The 18,292-nt window shown below is 37.6% G+C and overlaps 1 protein-coding gene across 1 annotated transcript; it reads right to left on the bottom strand.

Moving 5' to 3' along the window:
* Nucleotides 1–220: 220 nt before the first annotated feature.
* Nucleotides 221–9,497, bottom strand: LOC103472850 (neuronal pentraxin-1). The gene is made up of 5 exons (XM_008422701.1): nt 8,593–9,497; nt 5,843–6,500; nt 4,418–4,668; nt 2,173–2,352; nt 221–2,079 (listed from the first exon to the last, which is right to left on the bottom strand). The coding sequence occupies exons 1-5, from the start codon at nt 9,325–9,327 to the stop codon at nt 1,870–1,872; spliced, it is 2,034 nt and encodes a 677-aa protein (XP_008420923.1). The 5' UTR covers nt 9,328–9,497; the 3' UTR covers nt 221–1,869.
* Nucleotides 9,498–18,292: the final 8,795 nt, after the last annotated feature.

Here is an 18,292-nt window from a genome sequence, read left to right as displayed (position 1 = left end):
GTTGACTAGCAGCCAACTTCAATCATCCTACAATTTTATTTAGCAAGCAAATTATCACAGATAGTAACTTTTAAGAAGCTCACTTCAGTCTGAACTAACTCCTCAAACAGCAAATAACTTTTGACTTTTTGTACTTTTGTAAAAGAGACTAACACCACTAAGACTCATGAGCTGCCTGGGTACACTCTAACTCTATGTTCTCCACAGGACGTTACAGAAATGTTATTTTAAATTGTTTTATTCAAAATTGGTGTATATTTACAAACATTTTCCAGATTTATTATTCATAATCTTCCTCCTTCAAGTTTTACAAATCTGTGTGTATTTTTGGCTCACACTTGAGGGAGGGACTGTTTTGAACTAAAACACGTTATATACATACAGACAAACACAGGAATGAACAAAACAAATGCTATCAAAATGCTGGAATATACAGCAAAGGCGAAAATAAGCAGATCTAGTGTTAATGATGATGATGCTAACATTGTTCTACATATGGAGTTAAGAGCTTGCAAACATTTCTCTGCAGTACATATATGTAGTCTAAGTGACGAAAACAAAGGAAAAGTTTGAAAGAGGTGTAACACATTTGGGCCACTATTTATCACAGAAAAAACAGGAACAACATTTCAAAGTTCTTCATACTTTGGCATACAAAAAAGATTTAGAAGATGTTTAAAGCTAAAATGTTTTTTAAAATGCTGTAGTTAATATCCCTTTTTAACACACAGACCGGTCAAAGCAATAAAGCCTGACTTAAAGCCGAACTTAGACTGATTTCAACAATTTGTTACAGAAGATATGCTCCAAAAACAAAATGAGGTAAGCAAAGATTAGGAAAGTGCTATGTTTTTTCTTTTTCTTTTTACTTATTTACAATGTAACAAATACAGTCATAAAGTATTTTAATCAATGGAAAGAGACCATCTACTATTATGTACATGTACAAAAAGGGAAAAAAAGAACTGAAGGTACAAGCTGCAACCATGGGATCAGCAATACTCTCACTTCTTTAGCTCTTCTGAGCATGTGCAACTGCATAAGTGTTGGCATGTCTGCCTTTGCCTTAAGGTTTGAGCTGGTTGGAAATAGGCAGGATCAGGTCAGATGTTCACAGGTAAATCCTATCATAAGCCACCAGTTGATGAGGAGACGTTGGCTTCACAGCGCTGACACGTTGTAGGCCGGTTTACCTGCTTTGATGCTGTTAGGTGGCTTGAAGCCATAGCATGTCACACCTGACATCGAACCATCTCACTGTTACGCAACAACCCTTCGACAGCGGTCAATTGAAAAGCATTTGACAACATGCATAATTTGGTACAACACATAACCCATCTATTTAATTCTTTTTAATTGTATTTGTTTTTCTTCAAAAAGCCTGCATTATTTTCAATATGAAATACTAATATAATGTATACAAGTTAACATTATCGAGTAATGCTATAAAAACGCCAGGTTTGACCTGCAAAAGAAACACATCCTGTGACAACATCAGTCCTGCTGAGGAGCTGATGAGGCTCGTTTTCCTGTCCCTTTTACTCTCTTCTTCAGCCTTTTTTAATGTTTGTGATGATTGCAGCAAGCTCGTCAATAGCATCCAGCAACTTCTGTCGCTGTTCTGCTGAAAGGAAATCCAATTATGTGTGTTGAATCCATCAGAGCAGCCGCAGTCGTGACCATACAGGCAGTAAATCCAAAGCGCTGCACTCTTGGGAGCTTTCAAAGCAGTCCTGCTGAGAACATGGAAGTGAGCGTGTAGGTGGAGAAGGCAGAAAGATTATATTTCTCCACTCCCCATCCATTTTTGACACATGCATTTAATCATATAATCCTACTGCTTTGCCTGTGAGAATTCAATGTTTCTCTTTAGTGACAAGGCTCAAAAGGAAGCTCAGTCAGCCCTCCATGAAGTTCCAATTGCTCTTCAGACCACGACATGACGTCACCAACGATGTGGCTTCCGCATGATGCTTGGGTGTGAATCTCATTGGCTGTCAAGACTCTGGACCAGAACTGGAGATCTGACAACTCTCCCAAGAACGACTGAGTGATGTCAAAGCGACCTCCCATTGTGTCCTGTGGTGTGGAGGAGAAGGCACATAAGTAAATAAAACTTCAAAGAGGAGGTACAGACTAACAGTTCAATAATACTCATAACAAACGGCTCACCTGCTCCTGACCCAACATAAAGATCCCTCCTGGTTTTATGGGATTCCAGGCTGACAGGTTCTGTCCGGAACCTTTCTTCACTCCATCCTGGTAAGCCTCCCAAACGCCGTCACGTGTCGACCATGTCACGCACACATGATGCCACTTTCCATCTGTCAAACTTATTGGTACTGTCACCGCCTATAAACCAGGAAAGAAGGAAAGGGTAGAAAAAAAATACACAAAAAACTGTTATTTAAACTAAAACTGAAGAATTTTAAACTGCTGTCTTCACAAACGCCTGTTACGTCCTGTCAGTAACTCTGACCCAAACAGTTTATCAGTTTCATTCATTTTTACTAGTGTGGTGGACATCTTGAAGTGCAACATGATAAAATAAATGAATAAAATAGGTCAATTTGTGGACACCATGTCCAACATGGTGGACATGGTGAACTGTTTTTGAGAAATTATTTTATTACGCTGATTTGCCACTAGGCACAAGCTGGTTACAGATATCAAGTTATGCCACATTTTTAAAGCTGTAGTTTCAAAGCAGATTAAAATTTTCACCTGATTCCTGTGATTTAAAGCCAGGGTAGAGGAGGTGCTGGACTTACTAGAGTTTTCTCCAGCTGTATGTAGCAGCAAGTTATAAAATAATGCCTCCTGACCCCCACATCTCTAACTACCCAAATAAAGCTTGTTCACTTATTTCCCCTTGCCAATAAAAACAGAAATTTGGTTATTTGGATTTTCTTTTTCTCTTAAGAAAACCGTGGATCACCAGAATGCCACCTATGTCTATTAGCAGCAATAGGGGGGAAATAAACTTTTCTGTTTATAACTAGTAATAGATTAATATTTACAATAGCGTTTTAAATTTCTGCATAAATATCATAATATGAAGATGAAACAGATCAGCAAGCGATGGACCTCAACATGTGTTGCTGTGCACTAAAGATGAACTAAATGAAAAAGGGTATTACACACACAGCATGTGCATAAAAACATAAGTTTTCAAGTGTTTGAAAATATACTGCTCAAGAAAATAAAGGGAACACTTAAGTGTTCACTTAAGTGTTTAAGTGTTCCCTTTTATTTTTGAGCAGTGTATATATCTGAAAGTAAAATTTTTGAAATTAAAGATACACTGCTCATTACTCTTTTCATTTGAATTTAGTTTTATTAGTCCCTTTAGAAAGCTATGAGCAGCATTTGTAATGAAGCCAAGAACAGCCTGGGTATTTAAACAGATACCCTGTTTAAATACCCAGACATTGACAGATACCTGTCAATGTCAGCTTACTGTCCTCTCACCAATATCCTATAAAGAGCAGACTGGCAAAAATGGTTAATATTCTGAACAATAAGCCTTTCAGGTGAACACTGAAGAAGATCACCTCACCTTGACAAATTATTTTAAACCTTGCTAACTGAATTCATGGACATAAGTGGGTCATTAATTGTTTTGGTCATGACTGTGCATGTGACTCACAGACAACAAACATGATAGTTTTATCTTACTGGTCTCTCCTACAGACAATTAGGTCAGTCAGTACAAGACTATAACAGGATTAATTGCTTTGCTTATTTGTTTGTTGTGATCACCCAGTACTGGTGCAAGGAAGGGACATAGTCAACCGTCTACTTTCAATTCAAAAGGAAAAAAACGTAAAGGCTTTTCAGAGAAAAAAGATTAGGGGATTAGTAGTATAATGAAATCTTAGTAGGTCACTCATTTGTATGTAGGTTAGTGTCAGGCGAACCTAGATTTCCACAACTAATTTCCTGGAGAAACACAATATACACAACTAGATTTACAAACCTCTCTTCATAGGAAAATCCAAAAAGGCTTGTGAATTTTTTAAAAATACAACATAAAGAATACCTGAAGCAAATAAGTTGATGTTATTGTATAGATTAGTATTGAAGTATTCTACGAGGAACTGGAAACATGTGGGTAAATCAACTAAACATATTTGAGTCGGGAAAAGTAGTACAGGAATATATCTTTAAGAAGTTGACCCTGTTGCTCACTTTCTTCAGCTGGTGATTTATTTTATAATCAGATGTATTGTAAAAATATATATTTTTGTACATTTACTGTCATTTTTTTTAAATTATGCATGGGCAAATCTATAAGAAGGAATGACCTCATATAAGCTTTTGGTTAAATGCTTACATGTGCTTAAACCACATTCAGTTTCTGCTATATCTGATGGTAGATGTTTTTGCACATATGACCATGTTACAATGTTTTCACCTTGTCATTAATCAGCAGCTCCATTGGGTTGCTGCCCCATTCCATTAGCACCAGCTCGTTAGCTTGCCCAGGCACGGCGTAGGAAAAGGGTGTTCCGAGGCCAGAACCTTCCCCTGGCTTCAGCCACAGACAGATGGTCAGGGCGAAGATCTCATTGACCACTGATCGCTTCATCCTGGCATACATGTAGTTGGTCCTCATGGGAAACTCAAGCAGGAAAGCACTTGGACTCTTAAGCTTCTTTTGGTTTCCTGGTAAGATTGGGAGGAAAGATTGGATTAATTCCAATCAATCTAAAAATCAAACATACGTAGCTCTGCACTTCTCACAAAAAAAACCTTTGACCATTAGCAGGCTAGAGATTTGCAGTGGAACACCTTTCCATAGCTTAGTTTTCACAGTTGTTGGTTTTTGTTAACTACAAACGTTTAATAATTGTTTTAGCACACTATACATGAACTGAGACGACTTAGGAGGCACATTAAACATGATCATAAGTAGAAATAGATGATGTCTATCTCTTTTTATGTATAATTTAATCCAAGTCATGACTGGTGATAGTTTATAAAATGTAAACAAATACAATTATGAATAAAACAACCATATAAAATGACAAAAGTAGCTGGAGCTAACTGACCAAAGTATGGCTCCTACATTAAAGTGTAAGGTTTAAGAAGTACACCATAATTTAAGGTGTTATATCAGTGTTATATCAACTCTGTTCCACCAGGCACTCTGCCAGCATGTTTTACATGTTTCCCTGCTTTAACACACATGATTCAGATGATTGCAGTTCAGCAAAGCCTGTTTATCAGCCATCAATTAAAATCAGGGGTCATGAAGCAGCGAAACATCTAAAACATGTACGGCAGTGTGTGCCGTGGGGACGAGGATTAGGAAACCTGTCAACACTGGCTAATAGTACCTAGTGCTTCCTTGTGTAACTCCCACATGTTAATATAAATTGCTGACAACTCCACAAAGGACAGAGGAAACATAGGAGTAAATATACAGGGATTGGTGAATGCCAATCCTCTTAAGAGGGCAGTTTAGTGGGAGACATGTCAGAAGTTAGAGATGAAGGCAGTCGTTTCAGCTGTTTCATACTTTTGCACTATTCCACAGACTCCACTGAATAATACCTATTACCACAAGATCTCGTAATGTTATTTGTTGTTTTATTAGGAGCTCTAATCTGTCACATTTCAACACAGATGAGTGGCTCAAACGCGGATCAGAACAGTAACAAATGGAAACATTATGTATATGCAATATTTGCTAAACATAGAATTAAAGGTAACCTGCAGGATATTTGGGTATGTATGTGAAGATGTAACTTTGATGAATAATCTAAAATACCTAACTACCAATAGGAACTGATTCATGTAAATGCTTAGTCCAGAACATGTGGGTGTGTGTGCTTACCATGGTCGTTGTGATGTAGTTGGCTGAGAACCGTTTCCAGCTTGCTGTGTCCAGGGCCCCGCAGACTCGTTTCCTTGCTAGTGTAAGGAAGGCGCCTGGGCGGGTGCTCCCCTTCGTGATTGTGCTCATGGTCCTCAGTGTCATGGTGAGTATCATGGTGATCATCGTGGTGGTCATCATGATGTCCAGGTCCATGGAAAGAATCATGGTGGCCATGATGGCTATCATGACCACCATGATGGTCATCATGGTGGTCATTATGATGGTCATTGTGGTGGCTGCTGTGATGGTCGTCATGGTGACCATAGTGATGACCATGATGCCAACCATATTGGGGGTCATAATGGCGACTGTGATGGTTGCTGTGATGGTTGTATCTATGGCTACCGTGGTGGCTGCTGTGATGGTCTCCATGGTGACCACTGCTATGGTGGCTATCATGGTGGCTATCTTCAGGATGGCCACCATGGTGAGTAGAATGGTGGTCATCATGGTGGCTGCCGTTGTGGTTGTCATTATGCAAGTCGTCATGGTGATCAGCATGGTGGTCATTATGGTGGTCTCTGTAGTAACTGTGCAGCTGTTCTTCTAGAGCATTGATCTTTCGCTGGAGGAGTTCTCTGAGGGAGCTTGAGTAGGAACTGGAGGAGTTTCTTGCCTGAAGATAAAAATATACATAGTATTATCAACTGCTCTTTCATCTAATACCTGAGGCCTGAGTCTTAATCTAAACAATGAAATCAAGCTTTAAATGGTATTTTTATTTCTATTCCAGTAATATCCTTAAATTTCAAAGCACTTTCAACCGCTGCCTTTATTAGCTTTCATTCCCTCTCCCCATTGCTTGTTCTCATCTTCCTCACCGGCAAATCCGGCTTTGTTTCCTGCCAATACACGCCACAGTTAGTAGCCTTATCAAGAGGGATGAAGGTAATTGAAGGTGAGGCTGGCTAGCACCCTTCGGTGCACGACCAGGGGCTAGCGGTGTAGACATCTTGTTAGAGGAGGGAGTTAGACAGGATAAATCCTGGCAGTGATTATGTTTTGACTAGCACCTTTAAGGGAGATTGAATGAGATTTCTCTGAGCATAGTCTGGGACCACCTGCACACTAAATGAGGCTTTTCACATACATGTACATAGGCACAATTATGTGGATGGGTTGTATGAATGACTAAGATGAAGTTAAAGGTAAAAAGTTCCCCAAAGCATCAGGCTCTACATTCATAAGCCGTCCTGCCCAACAACGCCAGTAGATTGGAGCAACTAGCATATACTTTTGTGTCAGGTGTCTCTAAAAGACAGGTTTGCTTTGACTAAGAGCAAATATGTCCTTGTGCCTATTTTTTGAATTGGAAAGATAAGAATATTTAATCACATTTTGATTGTTTTCTAAAGAAAATAGATAATATATATAATATATTTAATGACTTTAATATCTCATTCACTTGAAGTTGAGAAGAGACCAGTTAGCACTTAAAGATCTATCTACTTTAAAAAACTGTAACTGTAAAAACTGTAACTGTAAAACTGTTTTAAAAATCTGTGCAGTTGTTATATTGTTCCATCTGCACAACTGTTGTCCCTGATTTATGTTGTTCTGGTTCATCATTACCTGTAGATTATCCCAGCTTTCACAAAGTCACAAGACTTGTTGTTGAAATTTTTACAGTTCTAACTATAACAAATTTTAAATGTCTTTTTTATTTACTCTGATTGGAGTAAATGAAAGCGCCCCATAAGCACTTCTGATGTTTTTATACTTAAAGTGTTTGGTCCATTTAAAATGGTGGTGTCTAATGTTTGTCTTCAAGAGTGGGTATGCTGCATGTTTTAGTTCTTTTATCTGATTCAATTCACGTGAATCAAATAATGCACAACTCTGCACAACTTTGTAGCATGCTCAGGTACAGCTGAGCCATTTCAATCAGCTGTGTTGGAGTAGAGACATCTAAAAATGGGAGGCCACAAGTCCTTGAGGACTGGAGCTGGAGCCCCATTAAAACAAACTCTGGTTCATTCCCCCATTTGGTTTTTTTGATAACTTGGATATAAACACAGCAATTGCACTGGGGTGTGTAAAGTACCAAGACTGTTGGGAGGGTGTAGTCTCAGTACGATTACAAATGAAATCCAGAAAGATTTGCTTACTGTGTGCTATCCAACCTCAATACAACTCCGGTACCAGATACATGCTACAACCTCAATGCACATGCCTTCCTGTATCCAGGTATGCATGTGAATTGTCGAATGTGGTAGAGTAAACAAACAAAGGCTGCAAGTCTTTTCTGCTAATACCAAATCCCTTTGCAACTTCAAGATTTCAAGAAACCAAACCACCAGAAAAAGGTGAAAGTTAAAGTAAATTGATTTGGACCAATGTAAACAAAACACAAGTGTCAAAATGCCCCCACAAAATGCCAAGATGAGAAACAACGTGCATGTTTCTGTAGTTTTATTTAGATACTGCACGGTTGGAAAGATTAGCAGCATTGTTGGATTGCCACAACAAAGCTCTTGGTTTGACTCTCAGTGAGGTTCTTCCTGTAAACAATTTATGTTTTTTCCCTGTGCATGCATGATAAACTTAAGCACTTTGAATAGCAAGGCTAACATAAATATCCAAAAAAATACAAAAGTTTCAGTTTCTGACACTTCAAAACCATGACATGGCAACCGATTAACAGCATTTTGGTAACAGTTTAGAATTAAGGTCAATGTGAACATTGAAAATGTCTGAAATTCACTCACCTGCAAGTTCTCCAGCCTCTCTTTCAATGTCTGTAGCGTCTTTCCAGTCTGTTCTGGCGAAAAAGAGCTGTGTTTGCCATATGACGAGCCCGTTTGGTGGTGGAGGTCTGACCTGTGGCTGCCATGGGAGGAGTGATGATCACTGCCATGATGTGCTGAGGGCCCATGGTGCAGTGATGAGGGCCCATGATGGCTGCCATGATGTCCATGGTGCTCATCATGGTGGCTGTTATGATTATCATGATGGCTGCTATGGTGCGTGTCATGATGATTGTCATGACTGTCGTGATGACCAATGCTGTGGTGACCGCCAAACCCTTCACACAATGTGAGTTTGGCAGTCAGTTCTCTGATGGTCTCCCTCTGGTCCAGGATTGTTTCCTTTTGTCTTACAAGGCTCTCACGAAGGTGCAAAATGGTGGCTTTTGCCTCATCTGACATTATGCCCCGATGATTGCCAGTGCTGTGGTCATTCCCATGACTGCTACTACTTGGTCCATGGGGCACAGAAGGTGGTGAATAACAGCTGGGATCTGCTTCTGGGGGAATGGGGGTACAGACAAATTTGGGACTAATTCCATAGTCATATTCTATGGTGCCCACAGCAGCAGCACATGACAAAAAGTAATAAAAAATCAGAGAATGTAGGGGAAAAAGAGGCAGGAGTGCTCCACACCGTTGCTCATGCCTCACTGGGGAAGGCATGAGGCTCAGAAGGCTGTTGTCTCTGGCCATGTTTTGTTAGAATGAATGTAGTCCCTTGATAGATGACAGTTTTCCCAAGAATTAGCTTTACTTTGAAGAACACCATGAATGAATGTCATTTGTGTTGCATGTAGGTGTTTTGTAGCATATCATTTCAATAAATTCACTTGAGACATAATTTCCTCTTGAATGACAAAAAACAAAACTATAAGTAACACAAATGCCAAGAGAGCAAAGAAGTGATCCAGAAATGTAATAAGGTCGCTGCCAAACTGTTTATCTTTTCGCCCTTAAGCTAACCTATTCGAATCAGACAAAGTTTCTTGGCTCCATGGCAAGTCAACAGGCTGTGAGAACTTGGCTGATGTATCGTGAAAGGTTCTTCCACCCACTCGAGGACGTGGTGTTGGGCCAGTGCCAGGCAAGTGATCAGTCTTGGCTCCTGTGACTTCCTGTGCTTGACAGCTCAGTGTAATCCATTTAACTTCAGCTTCTAAACATCCATCAGATCCTGGAGTAACATTTCCTGTTGCACAGACAGAGAACAAGGTAAGAAAAAAAAACAGTCTGGGCAAACAGAAACATATTGAAACAAAACCATTAATTTATGCAAACTGCTAAACTTTATTAGATGCTTTGTTGAAATATGTTTTTCATTTCATAAATGATGACTTTACCTTATTACCAACAGAGATCCCACTAAACAATCACACATCTGTCGAGTCTTAAAGAAACAGTATAAACTAAATTTATATCCACTGACAATCTAAAATCACAATTCTATTTATTGTCTCTTCTAAATGTCATGTACAAATTTACAATCATTGTAGTACTTTACTCATTTTTCTGTGTTTTCTTGTGTTAACACCTAGTTTGAGCTCTATCCAAATATCAGCTTCTGACTACTAATAGATTTCTTTTATACCTTGATACTTAACTATCTTCCACAAATAGTTTTTTGAAATACATATTTTTGCTAAACTTAGAGGGGAAAAAACTTGAAGCAACAAAAAGTATTAAAAGCACAATTTGAGTGAGTTCTACTAAATTTACGGAAGTGGAACAAAAGTGAATGTTTTCATTTCTAAAACAACTTAAGGATGTTTGTGAGTCTTGCCAAAGAGTGTGATGCGAAGCCAAGAAAAAAGGTTTCAGAACACATAAGCTGTTGCTCCTTTTAAGCTCCTTATCCTTATAGCCAATCACCAGTTTAAACACCCACTGAGAGCATGGACATTTGAGTCTGATGCCATGCCCTTTATGTGACTTTGAAAAAAAAAAGGGCTTTGAAATATAAACAAACTAACTAATTCCAGTTTTTTGCTGCGCTACTGTGAAAATTTATGTTTGAACAGATGTTGGCTTGAAGTTTAAGTAGTAGCTTTTGAGCAGAAAAAAAAAAAATTCCATGACATATAAGTAGTCATCAAAATAAACGGATAAACTTTCAATAAAATAACACTCAAGACAACCCGTGGCCACTATTGCTTCAGCTAAAGTTTAAGTTTTCAACAAAGCTGTTAGTCATGCAGCACTTAGAGCTGACCTGCATAAAAATATTACAACATGGCTTTTTATTGGTCATCCTGTCTCTGCAAGTATGCATATACATCCCTAAGTAAGAGATTGCTGCATTTTCCTTTTCGACTGGCTCAATAGTAAAACCTGAAATGATGTTATAGTAGAACTAGCAGCCAACATCCTTTCTTAGAGGCAACAAAATGGCAGACCTGGTGCCTGGGCTGTCTGTCCTGAATTTGAGGTACAACTCTGAGCTAAAGTCTGAGATGGTGATAGGTAATTTCCTAGAACCTACATAAAAGAACCACAGACAACGTATATGAATTTTTAGCCGACTTCTGCAGAAGGAGAAAAACTCTGTCAGCTCCTCCGAGCTGTTCACAGAGCGTTCTGCCAATCTTTGGATACAGCTTGTCTTTTATTATCAAACTTCAAAGAGGGAGGAAAGGCAAGATAAGACAGCAGAGGAAAAACAGCAAAGGTCGTAAAACATTTTACCTAAACAAAGCAAAGGTCGTAAAACAATTTAACATCTGGCCCCTGATCTGAGCCCGGTTCAAATCTCGGTCAAACTGTTTCACATGAAGATAACAGGCAGCTGTGACTTCCAGGTCAGTTCACACATACAGTTTAAACAAGAGAACACTTTAACCTGAATATGAACTAAAGTAACAACAAAATGATAATACCAAAAAATCTCTATCAGATGGCATTAGCAACACTAAACAATATTGCAGTAAGTTGCCATAGATACGCAAGCTGGTGAGGAAAATTGCAGTCCAAAGAGTCACATGGATTTCTTAGGGAACTCCTGCTGCTTTTATGTATTTTGCTGCATATGAAATCACAATAAGCAACTTCTAGCTTGACCCGAAAGGCGTGACATCCTTTTTTTCTCTTCAGACAGTAGATTGGCTACCTTTGAGTGAGTGATAAACAGATTTAGCAACAACATGAGGGACTTAACCTGACAACAAGCCATACTTAAAGACAACATTAGGGGAGCTTTAAAGACATGATACTTCTCAACAACACGTGGCAGCACATTGATGCCCCGCAAGCAAAGATCTGTTTCTTTTTCTTCACAAGAATACTATAAAGCACAATGCCACTGTGGATAATAAAAAAACGATAACAAAAAATGAACAAATCAAATTTCAAAACAGATACCTCTTCAGTGGCAAAGAGGTAAATTTATCAATAATAATATGACAAGCTAGAACAGTGTTTGGTTTAATTGCAGAAAAAAAAGTATCTTTTTCACAAAACACTAATATTCCTTTCAGAAAACATTCCATGGCTTTCATAAAAGTCATGTTTTGAATATCTGGTGATTTGAATGTAACCCGCATCTCCCTCAATAACAGCTGGAGGAAAACAATAGACTGTCTCCCAGGCCCTACTGTCATTTTTTTGTGGTAATATAAAAAACAAAAACACATAAAAAACAAAAACCCATAAAAAACAGACAGACTAGTGTTCTGTTTTGTGAACACTAGGAATATCTTTTCTGCATTTCTCTTCATAAGTGATCACAAAGTGCCTAACATGTTTCTTTTTTGTTTTTTTAGATTTTTAAATGATGATCAACTTTGAAAGTGTTATTTCATTATCACACTTGTATGTACGAAACATGTTTAGAACCTGTGATTAACCAGGCTTAGGAATAGACTGAAAGATATGCATTTTATTTTGAAGTTAAAGAAAGTTCTTTACACAGCTTTGGGAAAGATTTCTTAGACGTTGTTGACATACTGTGTCATTCTGTGTGTCAGTTTAGCTTTTTAAGACARCCTAGACTACCCAGTTGCTTTATAGGTGTACATGTACACAGGGTCCTGACCTGTCTGAGGCTTAAAGATGCTCTGCCTCTCCTGTGCAAACTTTGACCTCGTGCTTTGCACGATTCAACTCTCCCCCTTAGGTTCTCTGGCTGCATGGTTAACTTTAAAAGGAACATGAGTTATACCTCATCTTGATCGGCAACTGCAAATATAACCACTTCTGGTGGTGCTCAATTTTATTTTATGTTCTTTCAACTTCATTTGTAAATTTCTCTTTTCTGAAATTATCTATTTCGGTTTAAATACTTTTCTATTTTTTTTTACCTAAATAAAATAACTATTGACATTATATTAGTAAAAGATTCTCTTCTAATTTAGAGTAACTTGATAGCTAATTAATATGGTAAGAAATGTTATATATAATATTCTACCAATGCAAATGTTTTCTCCTTATGTCTAAACAGTAAAGTGATGGTTTGGTGAGTGAAAATAGACCTGCTCTTAAAGTTGGAATCTAGTAAAAAAAAAAAAAAAAAGGTAAATTATCCTTTTAAAATAAAACCCATTTTATTTTTCTGAGTAAAGTATGACGACTCTTTAGAGGCCGATACCTCAATAACCCTGACTTTAAAAATAAGAAAGAATGTTACAAGATCCAAATTTTTGAATCCAAATATGGTAATCTTTTCACAATGTGTGTTTTCATTTGCCCAAAGAGAAGCACGTTCCATATAAAAGCATACCTCCAATAAACTCGTTTGTAACTTGCGTCTTCACTGCATGATGAGCATTTTTGAGTCGTTTTTCTGTGACTATTTGTCCAGTAAAGTTATGAAAGTAGAAGGAGGCATTTAGGTAAGCTTTCACAAAGGCTCAAAGTTTTATCTATAGTCAAAACAATCTATACTGAAGAAATCAAAGGTTATGAAGTTAATGAAATTAACATTCAGGCAGTGTTGACCTTCAAAAATGAGGTCTTCCTTGGTGGGAAAAGTGAAAACTGGTTAAAGCAACACCTTTTTGAGTAATCTTTAACTGGATTGAAATACTTTGTGACAAATGTATCAGATTAACAAAACAGTGGACTCCCAGTATTCATGTGCCTGTGAATAACTAAAATCCTCAAATACTTGAGACTCCCTCTAAAATGCTTACTTACTTCTGTGGTTGGGGGTACAGCCAATCAGCGACAAGGGAATTGAAATTGATGTGTCACAAAAATGCCAGTAAATTGTGTGCCAAGTAAGATTGTGTCTAAGTATTTTAGCTTTCCACGCTGCCATTTGTTTTGGAGAATGTTCAATGCCATGAAAGGGTTTGGGCCCACTGGGTTATGCAAGGTTTCTAGCAACATAGTACAAAAATGTCTCTTTCAGGCTTTTTTCAGAAGTCTGAAAAAAGCAGGCTAAAGAATCTAAAGAGCCTTTAATAAATATGTCTAATAAAGATATTTTGTGTTTCAACATCACATCCAACAAATCAGAAATTTAAATTTTTTTGCAAAATTATATTTATATATTAATTGTTGTCACACTTGACCTCACTGTGAACTGTGCCCTGATTTTTGATTTTTTTAGTTTGTGAACAATCTTGCATTTAAGGCAAATGACATGAAAAATGGTTAACAGTGATAAAGTGTTGAGAAGAAATAACTCAATTCAAAAGATGATGTTTTCTGTTATTTGCCGAGTTGATTTCACGAGAGCTGGCCTCTCACGCGAGTCAACAAGTGCACTTCACACCTGAAAAGAGACTGGATCATCCTGACAATTTGCTTGGCTTTTTTAATCTGTCTCCTGCCCGTGAAGAAGAGTCAAGCTAAAGTCCCAGAGCTGCACGTGGCTTCAACTTCATCAGCGATGAGAACTCAAGAACTCAAGAACTCAAGGACTCAAAGATGGATCAAACTTATGAAAAATAATAATAGTAATAAAGTCTCATTGGTTCTGCTTCGGTTTTCTCCGCGTACTCCGGTTTCCTCCCACAGTCCAAAAACATGACTGTTAGGTTAATTGGCCTCTCCAAATTGTCCCTAGGTGGGAGTGTGTGTGCATGGTTGGGTGTCCTGTGTTGCCCTGCAACAGACTGGCGACCTGTCCAGGGTGMCCCCGCCTCTTGCCCAAAACGTTAGCTGGAGATGGGCACCAGCAACTCTCCCGACCCCACTGAGGGACAAGGGTGTAAAGAAAATGGATGGATGGATGGATGGATGGATGGATGGATGGATGGATGGATGGATGGTTCTGCTTCACATATTGATATTTCAAATAAATAAATGGTAAAAATTAAATTAATTTGATGTCTTTTTACTGTAATGTTTAGCCAACTGTCCTTTTTGGCATTTTGTGCTTTCCTTGCTAGAATTGTGAATTATGTTTTTAGCATATCTTGTTATTGTTTATTTAAAATTAGATAAAACAACAACACATTTTTGAGTAACTCAACACAACACTAGGAATATCAAACACTCAAGATCAACATCACAAATTAAATACATCAATTAAAATCACAGTTAAGATAATCCAGATTACTTTTTTATTTTTAACATAAGCAAAACCATTTTACATAACAAAAATAAGCCAGCGGATAAGTGAATGCAGGTACTGCATTATTTTGCATTTTGAACGAAAAAAAAATCCAGTACCAATAAAATTTACAATTGTCAATTTATTAAATGTATATTGGGAGATTTAAGGCAGTAAACAAAAAAAAATCAGAAGTTTGTATAATTCTATATTTATCCAGTTATTTGAGGTTGTGTGCAATTTGCAGCGCATGACCTCAAACTAATCAAACTATTACGAAGTGAAGGATAGAGGTATTCTTTCAAGAAAATCATAGAATTTAATAACATACCAAAATGTCATTTATTATCAATTTCCTATAATTTATTAGCATATCAGGAGCTGTTGGTCATAAATTCTGTAAGAAATAATTTTAAAACATCACAATGACCAAATTACTAAATCTTGTTGCAATTAAAAGGAAAACTGATTTGAATTAATCCAACACATAGGTGAGACATTCAGCCATGCTTTTTTAGCTCATTTAAATGGAAAACTAAAGAGTTATTTTTACTAATCCTCACTGTCTATATATACACATTAATAGCTCAGGTATCCCAGTTTGTCTTGAAATAACACATATTGTGTTTGGATTGCAAGACTAACAGAAAAAAATATGTCATTTGTTCCTCCAAACTGGCTGGATCCCCTTTCCTTCAACAAACTGGGATTGTTAGTCTTGCAGAGTTCAATACATGAAAACTATGAAGTTGAGCCTCAAGTCTAGTTATCCTGTCCTAGAACTGTCTGTAAACCAGTAAAACTATATACTTTTCCTCTAAACTTCAGATAATCTAAACAAATGGAAATGATCTCTGACTGTAGCAGCATTACTTCCAGACTTTTTTATTGGGATGACAACCTTTCGCTGTGGGTAAAAGGTTAGATTCAATCAACTATTTATTTTTTTGTGTGCATAAAACAGCAACTTAGTTATTCAAGAAAGAAACAAAGTTTTCTTACCTGCCTGTAGTTTTGAAGTCCCTGAGCTTGTTAGTCCATTCAGCTCAGTGATCAGCTTGAGGAGGATTGGCTTTAGGTGGATAATTTTAACTCGCTCTCCCTCTCCGTCTCTCTTTCTCTCTCTCCTTGATTGATGCAGAGTAACCTGAGGATGTAGCTCTCAGTTATGAGAAGGGCAGTCAGAGTGTTCAACGTGTTTGATTTCTGTTTTATTTTGTCTCGGCTCCTTTTCATCGTCTTCTTTGCTGTCAGTCTGTGTAGTTTTACTTACTTTATGCAAATTATGTTTGATATGATAGGAGTCATATCAAAAAATCTGTCTTGAAATACTTTTTCAAGACAGATGTTCTGATTTGAAGTAGTAAGTTTGTCTACATCAAGTTATCCATAGAATGTGACCAAAAACCTAATAATGCAGTCATTGTCTTTTGAACTGAATATTTCACTTGAATGTAAATCAAGCCAAGATTACCTGGGTAAACACAAAAATTATTGTTTCAGTCATATTTTCAGTCTGATATAAAATTAACACAACACATAAGAAAAATTTATATCACACAGAGTCAAATTATTGGGAGTCTGTGCAGAGCTGGGTACATTGGCATTTTCCTGGAGCACTAGGGCCTGAAGGGGGCGCTGCTGAGACAACTTAAAATAAAAGAAAACAGAATGAAATAACCAGCGTTAATGTGCAGCTCTGACTAGCATATTTTTCACATACTCTGTACTGAAAATACACATTTAGAAAATAAAAACAATTTCTCCCTTGTTGTTCCAAATGGACCAGAAAAGAAAAGTAACCCACATAAAGATCCACCACAATTATCTGCTCCTCCCATTGCTCCTCCAAAGGCAAATCATAGAAAGAATTCAAGTAATTTTTGTAGGTTATTTGTAATACACTTTACCATTTCTACCTTTAATAAAACAAAATCATATCCTGAAATCCAGGTACCAAGCCCAAGTAGAGATCACGCCAATCTCCCAGCTTTCTAAAGTCTAATTGATGATAAAAAGCTAGACCTATTAGCTTTGTTCAGTCTGTTGGTGTATTAAATAAGCTCACTTACTTGCAGCATTGTGCGTCACCGGATGTGCACAAGATTTGCAGCGGAAAGTCCCACTTAAGTGATTTGCTCGTGTCTGGAACACTGATGGCACTAATTAGCGCACACAACAACAAAGAGCTGTTGAAGTAACAATGAGCACAGTGGCTAGAAAAAGCCTGGGATAAATCATTTGTTAAACATTTTAAAACAGCTTGTTAGTTGAGATAATTTCTTTTTCTTTAGTGCTTTTTTAATTTGTAGTGTATTTATTAAAATACAGAAGGTTTTCCGGTTGTGCCTTCTAAAATCATAATTCACATAATTCAGGTTTTACAGCTGAAATTATTTTTGTTCATTGAATTAAATTCATGCCTGTGCATGCTTGAGTTGTTTCTGGGTACTTCTGCTTCCTTTCACAGCAAAAAAACCAACAAAACAAACAAAAAAAAACCCTTTTAGTTTAATTGTCTACTCTAAAATGTTGGTATGAGTGCGTGTCCGTGTGGCCTGGTACTGGATGTACCTTTCCTCTCACCCTCATACTGAGCATGTATGTGACGGCAGTGAAAAGGAGAAATATCCTTAACAGGAGAAATATCCCAGGGATACTTTCTATGTTAAAGACCTTAAAGAACTAATGAAAGCAGTAGCTCCTTTTGAGGCTTCATTTAGGACAAGAACACTTTGAATCACTAGCAAAATCCATGGGATGAAAAATACATAACAGAAAGAGTAGCAGCAATACAATATTGTACAGGATTATTAAAAGAATCAGGACTGCAAAGACAGCAGATAGAGACTGAAAGCGCAGAACAACAGATGACACAATGCCACCTTTGTTCACCAGATGCCGTAGTGTAAATCACACGCAGCAGATTTTAGACACAAACAGAATGTGTTAACAGGGAAACACACAAACTAGAGTTAGTTAGATCATGTTGTTCCACCACTGGGATCTCTCAAGCCTTGCTGGCTCGCACACTTGAGCATGTAGGTGGAGAGTGGCAGTGGTAGTAGGAATACATGTGTGAAAGTCAAGTGAATGTAGAAAAAAGTGAGAATAAACTGAAGCAGGATATTCTGAGAGCACTGGGTTATTTTTCTATTTTTTGAA

Source organism: Poecilia reticulata, linkage group LG11, assembly GCF_000633615.1.
Source record: "Poecilia reticulata strain Guanapo linkage group LG11, Guppy_female_1.0+MT, whole genome shotgun sequence".
NCBI lineage: Eukaryota > Metazoa > Chordata > Actinopteri > Cyprinodontiformes > Poeciliidae > Poecilia > Poecilia reticulata.
Note: the sequence above shows the minus strand (reverse complement) of the source record. Positions and strands in the feature narration are given on the sequence as shown.

Bases quoted from the DNA above. Each gene is read 5' to 3' on its own strand.
- LOC103472850 (XM_008422701.1), bottom strand. From the start codon at position 9,327: ATGGCCAGAGACAACAGCCTTCTGAGCCTCATGCCTTCCCCAGTGAGG. The intron at 4,669-5,842 runs GTAAGCACACAC...CAATCTTACCAG, and splicing joins ACTACATCACAACGACCATG to GAAACCAAAAGAAGCTTAAG. The intron at 2,353-4,417 runs GTGAAAACATTG...CCTGGTTTATAG, and splicing joins AGCTGCTGATTAATGACAAG to GCGGTGACAGTACCAATAAG.